The sequence below is a fragment of the Macaca thibetana genome, chromosome 9, assembly GCF_024542745.1.
Source record: "Macaca thibetana thibetana isolate TM-01 chromosome 9, ASM2454274v1, whole genome shotgun sequence".
Lineage (NCBI taxonomy): Eukaryota > Metazoa > Chordata > Mammalia > Primates > Cercopithecidae > Macaca > Macaca thibetana.
Window position 1 is genome coordinate 173,246 of NC_065586.1, and position 15,976 is coordinate 189,221.

Here is a 15,976-nt window from a genome sequence, read left to right on the forward strand (position 1 = left end):
TAGCCAAGCGTGGTGGTGCGTGCCTGTAGTCTCAGCTTCTTGGGAGGCTGAGGGAGGATCGCTTGAGCCCAGGAGATCAAGTTTGCAGTGAGCTGTGATTGTGCCACTGCACTCTAGCCTGGGAGACAGAGTGAGACCCTGTCTCAAAACCAAACCAAACCAAAACAAAACAAAACAAAACAAACCTGCTAGTCTTGTATCCAAGAAGGTAGTAGGGAAGGTACTGTAAGTTAGATAATCACTGCTAAGATGTTTTGAATATTTCAGATATTTAAAAACCATACCCAAGATAAACTTCTTTAACAAGCTCCAACATTTTGGTGTGGAAAATATTAAAAGGGTCAGTCTGAAATCAAAATATGTAAATGTGGTTAAGTCTGATTTTTGATTAACAATGAAACTGTCCCTCTGATTTAAAGCTATATTTACAAATTTGACTTAATGATAATATGAAATTCTATAGATGACCTCATTTGGGAGCTAAATAAGCACAAATAAATTTTGGCCTGTCAGCGAAAACATTTTACATTTTTAGAAACTGGAGGATATTTGTGATGTTTAAGCATTATAAAATGGAAACAAATTAGTCATTTTATCATAAAGAAGAAAATGCAGTAGTAAGTTGAGGGTTACGTGTGAAGATAAGCATAGGCAATAGTAGCTTCTCTTTTCAGTTTAAATGTCTGTAAATGCTGAATTATAGCTAGCACATGTGAATTTATCAGTTTTGTGTAATTTGAATAGGTATCATAATAAACTTTTAAAAGTTATTTAACAGTAATATTAAATATTTATAAAATATTTTTATGCCTAAGATGTTAGCCCTCGTTTTACACATTATACATCAAGAAGTAAAGGATGAAGAACCATGTAACAACAAAATCAGTAACAGAAGTGACATTTAAACTTTTAATTACTGACTTTCCCAATATGAGGCCATGTGCTGTGGCTCACGCTTATAATCCCACTACTTTGGGAGGCTGAGGCGGATGGATCCCTTGAGCGCAGGAGCTTCAAGACCAACCTGGGTAGTGCAGTGAGACCCCATCTCTACAAAAAATACAAAATTAGCCGGGTGTGGTGGTGTACGCCTGTAGTCCCAGCTACTCGGGAGGCTGAGGAGGGAGGATGGCTTGAGCCTGGAAGGTTGAGGTTACAGTGAGCCATGATTGTGCCACTGTGCTCCAGCCTGGGCAACAGAGTGAGACCCTGTCTCAAAAAAAATAATTTCCCAGTATGATTCATAACTCATTGTCATGTTATTTCTCTAGATGCCATGTCTATTTTAATATCCATTAAAAACAAGTTACATATATCACTTCCTTTTCTTCTTTAATCCAAACAAATTACTCACGTCTGATTTGGACTATTATGACTTGGCTTTAGAGGTTTATAATAATTTTAAGTAAGACAGTTTAAAGACATACTTTTGAAATAAGTACAGATTTTATACTAGTCTCTACTGGCATTGTTGGCTAGACTGTGTGATTGAGGGAGGTTAGCTTGTTTATTATGGACTACTAGAAAAAGCAATTGAAGTATTTGACCTATATGTTTCCTTCCTGTCTTGGGCAACTTTAATTTTGTGTTTCTAGTGGTGATTACACTGTGACTAGTATGATTAAACTAACATTGGATTGGTAGACTAGTCCCATTCAAGTGAATATTTCAGATTAGGGCATCAATTAATTACTTGTATTGCTTACTTTAGGGTCAAACCCCAGTTAGAAAATGTGACCTCTGACCTCTTGTGACATATTTGGCATTGAAATTTCTGAGTTCTCCTGGAGTTCTTCCTGTCGCTACAGATATACATAAACCCAAACTGTAAGTCCTCTTCGTGTGTAGGTTGCGTTTGAAGTTTCAACTAGGTACACATTATTTCTTAAGTTAAATTTTGCTATGTCTCACTGTCAATTTCTGTTCCTTCACTGGAATTATTGGAGAGGAAGAGAATAGCCATTGCCTAAGTTACTTCTTTGGAAATAAGTTCATTTAAAAAACGATTGATTCGTATTATACTGTTCATGTAATCCCAAGGATTCTCCACAGAATTGCTCGTTGTATTCTCATTTCCATCTATATTGATTTAGTGTTTCTTACATATCTTATTATGAAACCAGATTGGCAGGTATACTGTTGTTATTTTATTGTACTTCATACAATAATGGCCTTACAGAAGAAGTAACTGATTCTGAATAAGTATAGTCCACAGTGAGTTTTTTTCAGGATGCCAAATTCTTAGGACATTCACCTCGCCTTGGGTTGTTGTCTAGCTGTTTTCATGTATTTCACATTTCTTTGTGTGTCTATGAAGGAGACATACAAGGTACATAAAAGTATAAGACAGTAGTACAAAATAATAGAAGGGGGTCAGTAGCACAGATTGGAGTCTATCAGTTTACAACACTATAGGCCTTATTTGAGGGGACAGTCACTGTGAGAATGCTTGGGATGCGTCGTGAAGGGTACAGAAATAGTTAGGTCTTGATAGTTGGATGGGATTCGACAAGGTAGAGAGGCGAGTCAGAGCATAGACTATCTGGATCAAGCAGAGGGGGACTGTAGGGCTTAAAGAAAAGTGGATAAAAAGGCAGAAAGAGTTAGACCAGCAGGATCTTTAATGCTAGCATTGAAATTTTTATCCTGTAGCGAGAGGGGAATAGCAAATATTTTTTGAATGTAGAAATGGTAAAAGTAAAACAGTCATTTTTTTCTACCGCGGCTGGATTGACTCCAGTCTATCTGTTCTTCTCTGTTCTGGCCTGGGTTTTCATCCTTATGACTTCCTTGCCTGTTTTTCCAGTCCCCAGCTTTGCTAGTCTCTGTTTCTTCCCATCGTTGGTGTTAGAGATGCTTTTCAAAAACATCATCAGGATAATGGACCAATAGGTCCACTGTTGCAAACGTTTTTCTGCTGCCCGTGAAGTCCACATTCCTGTGCAAAGGTGTTGCTGTCTTGGCCTCCCTCTTCTGCACACCCTCCTGCAACTCCCCACTCTCCTTATGCACTGGCTGGGCTCTCGCAGGCCCTCAGATCTGTGTTTCCCATGCTCCGCCTGGGACGCCCTTCCCAGACTCCTCCTTCAGGTGTTATCTCCTGACACCTTTAAGTCAACCTAATTCTATCAGTTATTTTTCTAAATTTTAGGTCTGATTGTGGTCTTAAAATTCTGTTTTGATTTCCTCATTATTGATAAAGTCCAAATACCTGAGCAAGGCATTTGTACAAAGCTCTTTACAGTGAGACCCTGACTTTTCTTTCTTTTTTTCATACCCAGTGTCTCCCTACTCAGTGTTCCATCTAATGAGACTGTTCTCAATTGCCTGAGTACTTTATGGATTCTTCATTTTGTGTTTTTCCTTCATCAGTGGGCAAAATCATACCCATTCTTTTAGGATCCAACTCAAATCTCCTTTGAGATTTTTGAGACATTCCTTATTCAGACCCATTTTCCTTTCTCTTTGTTTCCTTAGTAATATATATACACACACACATATATACACACACACACATACATGCATACATATATATTATATATTATATTGTGTGTGTGTACATATATGTGTATATATACACATATATATCTAAAAGTAATATATATACACTATTTGATTTTATTATTTATTAGTCTCTTAGGATCTTTGAAGAGCATTCTGCATCCTTTCGATGGTGAGCACCTTGAGGGTAGAGTATATATATTTTCTCTCTTTGTAGCTTAGTGTGAGGCACAGTAATTGGGACTTTAGTAATAATATTCAGCTGTGTAAACTGTAGAAGTGGTTTGAAGGAGGGTTATAATAATTGATAACATTAGTCATTTTGTGAAAAGCACTGACTTTATATAATTATTTAATTTTCACAACAACTCTGTGAGGTATGTTGTCATGAGTCTCATTTTGCTGAAAAGATAAAGCTTAGGAAGGTAAAATGGATGGCCCAAAGTCAGTGGCAGAACTAAAATTTTAATACCGGTCTCTCTGATATTGGAGTCCAAGCTCTTAACCATTAAATGTTTCCTTCTGGTATTTTAATGGATTTGTATTTATATCTTTGCAAACTTTGAAGTTTTCAAAACATGATCATCTACATGGAACTAACATGTTGTCTCATTTCATCCTCACAACAACTGTGAAGTTTAAGTTAGCCCCACCTTATGGGTAGGGAATGTGAGGCTATCAGGGTAAATTATTTATCCCAGGTTACGTGTTAGAATTAGGAAGAACCTAGTGCTTCAGAATGTGTTCTGAAATATTAAAATGACTCCATTGATGAAGGAGCCATAACAATGCTATTTTAGGTTTTGAAGTGTATTGCTCTTTGTTCCATGCAATTTTGAAATATTTGTTTGCCATGAATTATTTTGTTTTATTTCTAAAAGTAACATAAACATATTACAAGATACTTGGAAAATAGAAAACAGAAAAATAACCCTCTATAATTTCTCTATCAGAATTCAAATCAGATACTCATTTTGATTTTCTTTTCCCCTTTCATTTTCCTATTTGTGGTTGTTGTCTCAGCAGCATTCAACCTTTTTCCATGTCGTTGCTTGGCCACCATAAGTTATTATTTGTAGTGGTTGCACAACGCACAGTGTTTCATCTGGTGAGACCACACTGTAGTATGAGCTGGGAAGGAGGAGAAACAAGATGAATGAATATTTGTTATATGACTTACATTATCTTATTTACCCTCAAAACAACAGCATGGGGTTGACTTTACTAATTTCATAGATAAGTAAATCGAGATGCAGTGAGGGTAAGTGACTTGTCCAAAGTTACACAACTAGTCAGTTGCAGAACCGGCGTCTGTACCTGGATCTGTGTGATTTGCAGGCCATGCTTTTCCACTCTGCTTTCACGATGCCTCCATGTGCCATCTGTTAAATTCTTGTAGCAGCACTACATATTCCAGTCATACACAAAAAGAATGAGGCGAGAGCTTCGAGGGGGTAAAGTGTAAAGTATTAAATGTGAGGTACTGGACTCCATTTTGTATCCATGATATCATTTAGCTGCTACTGCAGCCCTGTAGTATTGCCTGCCTTCTGACCATCATGCTGCCAGTGTTACGGTCTAGAATAACTTGGATGTTTTCAAGTTTTTCATTGTGCTACATATCTCCTTGTTTTTTCCCCATGTTTTGAATTATTTCCTTGCCATGGACACTTAGGATGTCTTCAGTTTCCTTCCACCATAAATTACTATGCCTTGCCCTACTTTTCAGTACCACAGATGACACTACAAGGAACTTGTTGGTCTGTCTGTCCGGAAGCAGAAATTCCTCCCTGATTTCAGGGTAGGCACATAGGTGCCTAATCTGACTGAGCTCTTGAGAAGGGCCACCTCCATCTTCACGCTGGGTAGTGCTGTGCACAAGGAGTTTTATTTTCCTGCATATCTCCATTTGCTTAATGCTGTTCATTTGCCCACGTTTTGTCACTTGGATGTTTGAACTTGCATTTCTTTATCTGTTCATGAGTTTAGGCAGCTCTTGGTGTTCTTACAAGGTTTTGGGTTTCCTTTTCTGTGGGTCCCTGTTATTCTCTGCCTGTTTTCCACTGGGAAATTACTATCTTTTTCTGTTGATTTACAGGTGTTCTTTATTCTAAATATTAATTCCCTTATAGGTTTTATGCTTTGCAAACATCTTTTCTCATTCTGTCATCTGTTTATTTACCTTTTTCCATAGTTTTATTTCTTGAGCAGAAATTTCAAATTTTGAAATGATCATATTCAATCTCTTCTGCCTAATGTTTTATCCTTTTGAAATTTTCTTTTAAGAAGTCCTTCTCCTTAAGAAGGCCACAGAATATTCCCTACATTTTCTTTTACTAATTGTATAGTTTTATCATTCTCAGATAGGTCTGCAATCCATCTGTAGTTCCCTTTTTAGGTGGTAGGTAAGGATCTACTTTACCTTTTTATGTTTCACTCCATAGTCAGTCTGCCTTTTTCTTTAGGATTTAAACTTGAAAATCAAAAACTCTTTTGGGAGATGTTTTAGGGGCCCTTACAGCATTCCATATAGTTAAATTATTTATTAGCAGTACCATTATTTGTGTGCCCTGTGCCCCTGCAACCTCTGTATGGAGTAAGGATCTTGTTTGGGTATGGGGTATCCCAAACACCTAGAACTTAGTGACTGGCATGTGACAGTCACTCAACAGTCTGCAACGGTATTTGTCGAGTGCTAGGTGAACGTAGGCTTTTTTCCTGTAGCTAGTCATTCTAACAAAAAGCTTGGAATCTTTAATAAAACCAGACTAATAACTCTGCTGTTAACCAGCTGTGTTTTCTTGAAGTCATTTTCTTTCCTTCCTCTGTAAACTAATGCCCTGGGTAACCACTATCTCAATTAAGATTATAGGAAGTTTTTATCACCCCAAAAGTTCTTTGTTTTCCTTTGTACTGCCTTCTGCTCCCTTCCATCATTGATTTGCCTACGGTCACTGTGATTAGCTTCGCCTGTTTTAGAATTTTATATGAATGGAAATATATTATTTTCCATGATCAGCTTTTCTTGATCAGCACGTTTTGTGATCTGTTTGCTACGTATATTGGTAGTTCGTTTGTTTTCTTTGCTCAGTAGTATTTCATTGTGTGGATATACCACAATTTTAAACATTTGTTAATCTACTGGAGGAATATTTGAGGTGGTTTTTTAAAAGGGAGATAGGGTCTCACCTGTTAACCAGGATGGAGTGCAGTGGCACAATCTCGACTCACTACAGCCTCAACCTCCTGGGCTTAAGCAGTCCTCCCAATTCAGCCTCTTGAGTAGGTGGGACTACAAGTGTATGCCACCATGCCCGGCTAATTTTTTTTTTTTCTGGTAGAGTTGGGGTTTCTCCATGTTGCCTAGGCTGATCTCGAACTCCTGGGCCTCAGGCGATCTACCCACCTCAGCCTCCTAAAGTGCTGGGACTACAGGTGTGAGCCACCATGCCTGGTTGGTGTTTTCATTAGGAGGCAATTATGGCAAAAGCTACAATATCCTTTCATGTACAGGTGTAGGCATATGTGTTGAGAACTACCTAGGAGTGGAATTGCTAGGTTATGTGATAAGTGTATGTTTAACTTTATTAGAAATGGCAAAACTATTATCCAAAGTGACTATTTTACATTTCCAACTGCAGTGTATGAGAATTCCGAATTTTCCACATTCTCTCCAACACCTGGTATTGTCAGTTTTTAGAAGTTCGAGTCAATCCCTGATTTATACTAGCATCTCGTGGTGGTTGAAATTTGCATTTCCCTGATATAAGCATATTTTAATGTGCTTGTTGACCAGTTGTAAATTCTTTTACATAGTATTCAAATCCTTTGCCCATTTTTTTTATGGAGTTACTTTATTTCAGTATTACTGAAGTGTTACAGAGCTCTCTATATATTCCAGATACAAGGTCACTCACAGACCTGCATATCTAGAGTTCTGGAGGGATGTAATGGAGGAAATGAGGAACAATCAACATTTATAGAGATACTGGCTAAAAAGTTGCTGAAATTATTGAAAGGTACTAATACTCAATCCAGGAAGCCCATTGCAGACCAAATTTAAAATGATATCCACATTTAGCCGTATTGTAAAAACTGCAGTATTTACTATGGGGAAAGAGTAAATCTTAAGTGTAGCCAGTAGATTTTTTTAAGAGACATCATGTACACAGATGTGGTAGTTAGACTCACAAATTGACTTCTGAACTGCAGTACTGGAATCCAAATGACTGTGAAATAGTAGCTTCAATGTGTGTCAAGAGACAGTAACTCTCAGCCTAGATTTTTTTACCTTTCAAGGAGGAGATTCAAATAAAGACTTTTGTAGACAAATACAATCTGAGAGAAGAGAAGTTCTCACTGGCTAACATCAGGCAGAGAAAAATGATCTCAAGTGAAAGTTCTGAAATATAAGAATGAATAATGAGCAAAGACTTGATAAATACGTGTTTAAAATTAAAACATTAACTATAAAAAATAAAAATAATGTTCAAGTTGTGAAAAAAAATCAGGCTAGTGCCACCATAATAGTGATCATTGGCAGTAGAATGGATAGTCGTATATTTCTATAACAGACTATTATACTACAGTAAAAATAAACTATAGCCTCACACATCAATATGGGTTAATTTCAAATACATAATATTAAGAAAGTAATCAAATTACAAAAGAATACATGCAGTATGATTCCATTTCTGTAAACTTCAAAAACAGACAACACTGAACAGCATGTTTTTAAGGGATAGGTATACATAGGGGCCAACAGTATAAAGACACAAAAGGGGAAATGGTGAACACAAAATTCAGGACAGTGGTAACCAGCTTTGGGGGTGAGTGCCACCAGGATGGGCACATTCTAGGAGCTTTTGTCAGAGTCGGTTTCCGCTTTCTTTCCTAACATAGAAGGTGATTTAACTGGTGTTTGTCTTGTTCTTCACACTACACGTATTTTAAAATAATTTCTTATACGTGTAATTTCTGAATTGAAAAATTTAAACCAAGAAGAAGTAAATGGGAGGCATGGAAGTTTGCTGGGGAAAACAGATGACACAGAAGGGTCAGGAAGGTGGGGCATGTAACTGAGAAGGATGAAGTGCTCGGCATTGGCTCACCACTGGTGTACTGTTCCCCGATATGTGTATCTTGGTCACATTCCGGTCTATTGATGACCCACTCCACTGTTTTAGGTAATTCATTTCATTTCAGCAATAATTATCATAATTTAAGTCAACTGTTTCTTTTTGGCTGTTTCTCTGTTCTTCTACTGAAGACTGTGTGTGCCAGATTATCAAAATGCAAAGGATATCTTAGTTACATGGAAATTACATTATTCACATGCTGTTCGCTTCTAAACATTTCTGGTAATACTATGGAAAATTTTTTCTGCTAAGTATTGTTGTAAGTAGAATTCTATTTAGGGTTATCAAGAGGAATTTTATATGGAACTGAAAGAGAAAACCTAGTTATTTAGCTTTTAATTATTTTTCTCCAACAAACTGGATAAAGTATATAATTTTATTATGACCATTTTTTATAATTGAGTTAAAAATGAAAATGGAGGTTTTTAAGATGTGTATGATCTGAAAAGACATATTATAATTTTTAACTTATTTTGAAGGAAAATCCATCAACAAAATTAGTAGGTTATACATCATAAAATTTGGTAATCATTGAAATTTTGTCTTAGAGTTGTGTTTATATAGATTGTGTACTAATATACTAAGAAGCATTGTACAAATAAGGTTAGATTTAGTTTGGGGCTAGTAAATTAATATTAAGAAGAAAAGTATAATATATTTCAAATAGTGGAATTCAATTTTAATATAAAAATTTGAAACATCCTGTTTCATTGTAAGACATTGATGAATTCATATTTTCAACTGCTGGGAAACAGAGAAAAAGGGAAGAGAATGTCTGAAACTGGGGTAAGAGTAAAAGGGGAACTATTAATAGTTCTGCCAGTGCAACATGTAAACGTAGCAGTCCTGGAAGCACAGTCCCCTTTTCGTCATGAAGAAAGAGTGGAAGGTGGAGTGCTTTTAGTTCATGTGTGTGCCCCCGTGCACATTGTATTCATGTATGTGTATCAATACGTATACACGGTATATTTCATTGCAAGTTCTTTTGTTTCAAATATATTTTGGGGGCAATTAGAAAAAAGATATAGAATAGAGTAAGGTTATATATATCAGAAGGGGATGAGCAGGATGAGGAAAAGGAAAACGAAGTTTAGTATATGAAATAGAGCCACAAGTAAGGCTAATATGATATAAGAAAGACTTCTATACCTCTATAAAGCCCAACAGCCTGCCGAGGATGGGTTGCAGATTTGGCTTTCCATTTTCTAGTAGCTAACGGAAAGGAGAAGCCTCAACATTTTAGTAATGTCCATGAAGCAAATCAGTTGCCTAGGTAAAGCATGGCTATTTCTAGTAGTACTAAAACCAGAAAGAAATCTTTAGGGTTTTCAGAAAGCTAACCATTTTCTAATAGTTACAAAGCTCGTGTCAGGTGGCAGAGTGTAGTCCTATGTCTTGAGAAGTCATGGTTGAGATTTCAGAGGCAATTTTAATTGAAATGTTATTGTTATATAATAAACAGTATGCCAAAACAGTACTCTGCTGTTACTTTTACTTTTTTCCAACTACAAAGGAAATTGACTATCAAACTTACAATATATTTCAATTTCAGATGTGAAACAACTACATTATTCTTGAACCTATGGTGATTTTTGCATCATTACACAGATATGTCATTTTCATTAGTTGTATCATTGTTATAAACTGGTAAGTAAGTTTTTAAAAAGTTGGTAAAATTTGGGGATAGGTCTAATTTAATAATGTAAAAAGATTCAAGCAAGCTGTAAAATATATAATTCATAATGACCGAAATTGAAATTTTAAATTAAAAATATTTCCTTTTTATAAAATGGAACCAATGTTAATAAAATAAGTAGTTATATATGTCATAGTAAAAATGTTCTTTGCTCCCCAAATGAAAACTTTGCCTGTTATTTGAAGGGGTACCTAGGTCTCTACCTAGCTTTAAAATAACTAAATGTTTTACTTTACCAGTTTAAATATGGTCACTGAATAAATAGAGATCAAAATCAAAAGTAATTATTTACAGTGTAACATTTGGGGTAATCATAATGGAGAAAAATTTTTAAAGAAAAAGTATAATACCTTTACTATTAACAAAAATATAATTGAAAGGAAGGACTTTTTTGGTTAATCCCCATAAAATCTTTACAGTGTATCTATATTCAGCAAATACGGTAAATTATTTTTAATTCAGAAATAAGGGAAATTAAGACTCAACAGTTTTGCTTAAATAGAAATTATGAAAAGGGTTCATATTTTAGTGTTATGAAAACTAGAATATTTCACCTCTCCTTGTTAGCATTTTTCCTAGATAGTCAGTCACTGGAGGTCCATGATAAGTAGTTCTGTGCATGGTATTTAGACAGTGGGACAGAACTGAAAAGAAGGATTATTACACTCTAGCCTAGGACTTTACAAACAAATAGGTACTTGCATATTGCATGTTCTTTCCACTCCCATGTGAGTGTTTTTATTAACTGTGTGCCATGTATCTGCTTGAAATACAGATTAGAGGGACACAGGCTCTAGGATCATGGTGTCTGGTGGACCACCAATTTCAGATCACCTTTATCAAATCAGGAATTGACATGATTGAAACTGGCCTTTTAGTGTGTATGCGGACCAAGCTCTTTCTAGGTTTGCTTTAAGCATAGCCTTTCAGTATCACAACCTAGTCTGTGTGTTCTTGCCGAGGCTCCCTTTCTTGGTGTGCCTGAATAACAGTTTTTGTCTCCCTGTCTCCATGTGATTGTCAAAAGCTCTCACTTGCCTTTTCCAGAATTGGCAGATACTCCTAAATGAATTCTTTTCTTTGGTTTTTCTAGTTTTCGATGGAAGGATTGATCTGAACAACCCAATAAATTACTCTTGGTAGCAGAACTATCTCTCTCTCTCTCTCTCTCTCTCTCTCTCTCTCTCTCTCCCCCCCCCCCCCCCCCCTCTCTCCCTCTCTCCCTCTCTCCCTGTCTCCCTCTCTCCCTGTCTCCCTCTCTCCCTCTCTCCCTGTCTCCCTCTCTCTCCCCCCCTCCCTCTCTCTCTCTCTCTCCCCCTCTCTCCCCCTCTCTCTCTCCCCCTCTCTCCCCCTCTCTCCCCCTCTCTCCCCCCCTCTCTCCCCCTCTCTCCCCCCCTCTCCCCCCTCCCCTCCCTCCCTCCTTCTCTCTCTCCCTCCCTCTCTGTCTCTTTCTCTCTTTCTTTCTCTGTATGCATGTAAGTATGTATATGCATATATAATTTTAAATCTTATCCTTCTTATATACACTGTGAGCATTTTCTCACACCATTGTTGTTTTTCTTGGAGACAGTGTCGCCTAGGCAGAAATGCAGTGGTGCAATCACAGTTCTCTTGCAGCCTTGACTTTCTGGGCTTAAGTGGAGCTCCCGCGTCAGCCTCCTTCTTTTTTTTTTTTTTTTTTTTTTGAGATGGAGTCTCCCTCTGTCGCCCAGCCTGGAGTGCAGTGGCCGGATCTCAGCTCACTGCAAGCTCCGCCTCCCGGGTTTACGCCATTCTCCTGACTCAGCCTCCGGAGTAGCTGGGACTGCAGGCGCCGCCACCATGCCCAGCTAGTTTTTTTGTATTTTTTTTAGTAGAGACGGGGTTTCACTGTGTTAGCCAGGATGGTCTTGATCTCCTGACCTCGTGATCCGCCCGTCTCGGCCTCCCAAAGTGCTGGGATTACAGGCTTGAGCCACCGCACCCGGCCCAGCCTCCTCCTTAACTGGGACCACAGGTGCATGCCACCATGGTTGGCTAATTTTTAAAATTTTTTTATAGAGATGGGGTCTTACTACGCTGCCCAGCTGGTGTCAAAATCCTGGGCTCAAGTGACCCTCCTGTCTCAGCCTCCTGAAGTGCTGGGATTGTAGGCCTGAGCCACCATGGCCTGCCACAACATTGTTTTTTGGAACATTAATTTTATTAACTGCATAGTATTCTATAAAGTGGATATACTTTAACTTATTTTACTAGTATTAACATTTAGTTACTTTTTTTTAACTATAAAATTTTATGATGTGGGGAACATTTTTTTCTTTTTTTTGAGACAAGGTCTTGTTCTGTCATCCAGGCTGGAATGCAGTGGTGTGATCACAGCTCACTGCAGCCTCGACCTTCTGGGCTCAAGCAGTCCTCCCACCTCAGCCTCCTGAGTAGTTGAGACTACAGGTGTACACTACCATGCCTGGCTAATTAAGAAAATACCTCAGATTTTCTAAAAGGGTCACCACTTCCCTGGCCCATAGGAATGATGAATACACACCATTTCCTTTTCTAAAACACTCTAACAGAGGTTTTGGCAGGGAGAGGAGGGTTTGAGTTAGGGTTAGCTGAGACTACAGACATGTGCTGCCATGCCTGGCTCGTGTGTGTGTGTGTGTGTGTGTCTGTGTATATATTTTTAGAGACAGGGTCTTGCTGTATTGCCCAGGCTGATCTTGAACTGCTGAGCTCAAGTGATCTCCTCACCTTGGCCTCCCAAAGTGCTGAGATTACAGGCATGAGCCACCACTTCTGGCTGGAAACGTTTTTCTGTTAATACGTAGGTCTTGCTCCATCTCAAGTCATTTACTTAGAAATGGAATGGCTGTCAAGTGATAGGGTTATCTGTAAGGTTGTTGGTGTGTGATGCTGGACTGCTTTCTAGAAAGTGCTTTCAATAGCGATGTGTTGAGGGTGACTGTCTTGATGCCTCTTTACCAGCATTGAGAATAATTATTTTAATTATCTTGCTGATTTAAGAGGGAAAAATTGTTTTCCTGTTGTTTTAGTTTCACATTTTTAGAATATAAACTTTTTGTCATATTTGCCATAAATGCTTTTCCTTTTTATTGTTTTCTTTTAATTTACAGAATGGAAATTAGTGATAATTGCTTCAGAGGCAAGAAAAAATGAGTTTCAGATGTTTGTGTCGTAAAGAAATTCAGGCCGGGCGCGGTGGCTCAAGCCTGTAGTCCCAGCACTTTGGGAGGCCGAGACGGGCGGATCACGAGGTCAGAAGATCGAGACCATCCTGGCTAACACGGTGAAACCCCGTCTCTACTAAAAAATACAAAAACTAGCCGGGCGAGGTGGCGGGCGCCTGTAGTCCCAGCTACTCCGGAGGCTGAGGCAGGAGAATGGCCTAAACCCGGGAGGCGGAGCTTGCAGTGAGCTGAGATCCGGCCACTGCACTCCAGCCTGGACGACAGAGCCGGACTCCGTCTCAAAAAAAAAAAAAAAAAAAAAAAAAAAAGAAATTCAACATTTCTAATCTAGTCAGGTATTTTGGATCTCCTCCTGTTATACTTCCATAGCTTTTATACTCATAAAGTCTTTTGACATCAAGATACTAGATCAATATTCATTTAAATTTCTGTGTCAAATTTTATGATTCTGATGTTTTCAGCCCCCTGAGCTAGTACACTGAGCCAGTAGGGGGCCATAAGGTACTGAAATTGGGGGGGCAGTCCTAAGTCTTAAGGTATTTATCCAGATTACCTAGAATACACTTAAAATAAATTTATGATACCATCAACATTGTAAACGGCCTCTAGACTCCACAGTGGTGTGAACCGTTTATGAGGGACGAGAAGACATCACAGGCATTTGTTATGTTTTTCGTTGACAGAAAGCACATCACTGCATTCTGTGGTGATTTGTTCTTCCACTGGTTGTGGCTGTTTTTATACTGTTTTTATTGTGCTCGTTTTCCAATATATTTCAAATGAGATGGCAGAAGTTTCTGAGATTGAATCATTGTTAGAAGGCTTAAAGATAGGTGATTACTTTCTGCAAATTATGACTCATGAGATTCCTTACTTTTGTAAAAATGTTAAATCAGTGGCTGTTACCATGAAATACACAGACACACACACACACACACATTCTATATATTTTATATATATGTATATATTTGCCTTGGAACTTTCAGAATAATCTTGGGGAGGGGAAACAGTGTAGGCTTCTATGGCCTGTGGCTTGGAGGCTCTTGAGTGCTCAGCAACCCATGGAAGCTCACACCCTGGGAGAGAGGGGAGCGCTCTGGGGCGCCAGATGGTGGAAAGTTGTGGGAATGGAGTGGGGTGGGAGAAAATGAGGAAGTTATTGAAAAGTTCAGAGAAATTGAGTGTATACTTAAATATTAGACATTTACATGCCATTTTGTGACTTATGGTATTAAGTGAAATTAGAATAGCGGACTAGAAGGCCACTTATCAGTGTATCTGAAACCCAAATTGCTATGTTCTCTCTTTATTGGAAGAAGAAAAGTTCTCGTTACAGATTAAGCAGTTTACAAGAAAACGAGAGACCTAGAGTATCCTTTACCTGAATACTAGCAAATGTGTTTTCACATGATGCAAACCTGCCTGAGTGATGTTCTAAGAAAATGAATAATGAATTTGACCATTGTTATATTTGAGGTGTCATATAAATCAACCTTCAGAGTTTATTATTAATTCTAGAAAATCTTAAGCCTTATCAAATATACTTGGCCTGTAATGCGTAGTAGGACCCCAGTGCTCCTCTGTTATTCACAGGGTTCTGGCTCAGTTCTAACCTTTGCTTTACTTTTGAAGAAAAATAGGTGTGAATCTCTTCAAACTTATTTCTTAAGAACATAACTATATATATATATTTAAAGAATAGAGTGAGCAGGAAAAAATAAATTCATCAAGTTTAGACATTACTTTATGAGCTTGTATTTCTTGACACAACCGTTATAAATAATGAACACATGTTCTTAGCCCTTAGATGACACTTTTAATATATACTAGATCAGTTCTTCTTTATTCTAATTTACCTAAACTCAAAACTTTCCATCCAGAAAACAAAGTTATTAACTCCTTTGTTATATTCTCAAGGTGCATCAGTATAGGAGGAAGCACCTAGTTTTGCATTGTTGTCATTCATGTGTTCCAGTTGCCACTAATCCTTCAGCCATACCCTTTCCCGACCTTTGTCTCTATGAAAGGGCTCCCTGATTCCAACCTGCTCTTCACGGCAGACATCTTTTTAGTCCCTCAAAGACCAGCGATAGAGAACGAAATGACCAGAATATATCATTTTAACTGACTTCATTTCACTTTGAATTAAGAAAGTTGAGCCCAACATGCTATGACTAACAACAAAGCAGACCTTTTCTTGTGTTGTGTGTTAATCCATGCTCTATGGTTGTTTCTTAGTGGCTAAGAAAACCCATTGTGTGGTGACAGTCTGTGGATAAAAATATATGAAGGAATAATAAAATGCAGTGCCATTAAAAAAAAAACACTTAGCAAACTGGAAAGAAATGTCTTCAATAAAAGTTATGCACCAAAATTCTGTAGCAAGCATCATATTTGCATTTATATTTATCATTTTATAAGATATGTCTACCAATAAGCATCCTCAAGAGTCA

The 15,976-nt window shown here is 37.8% G+C and overlaps 1 protein-coding gene across 26 annotated transcripts in view; it reads left to right on the top strand.

The window, feature by feature from the left end:
* Positions 1 to 15,976, top strand: part of ZMYND11 (zinc finger MYND-type containing 11) — a 118,901-nt gene that overhangs the window by 52,361 nt on the left and 50,564 nt on the right. For 3 of the 26 annotated variants that reach the window (XM_050805175.1, XM_050805177.1, XM_050805186.1), the window contains exons 2-3: positions 1,712 to 1,827; positions 10,192 to 10,286. The exons of 21 other annotated variants lie outside the window; for them this stretch is intronic. In XM_050805175.1, the coding sequence (XP_050661132.1) occupies positions 10,222 to 10,286 (65 nt within the window). In that variant the 5' untranslated portion in view covers positions 1,712 to 1,827; positions 10,192 to 10,221. The remainder of the gene's footprint in view (positions 1 to 1,711; positions 1,828 to 10,191; positions 10,287 to 15,976) is intronic. 2 more of the 26 variants (XM_050805176.1, XM_050805178.1) reach the window with 2 other exon arrangements.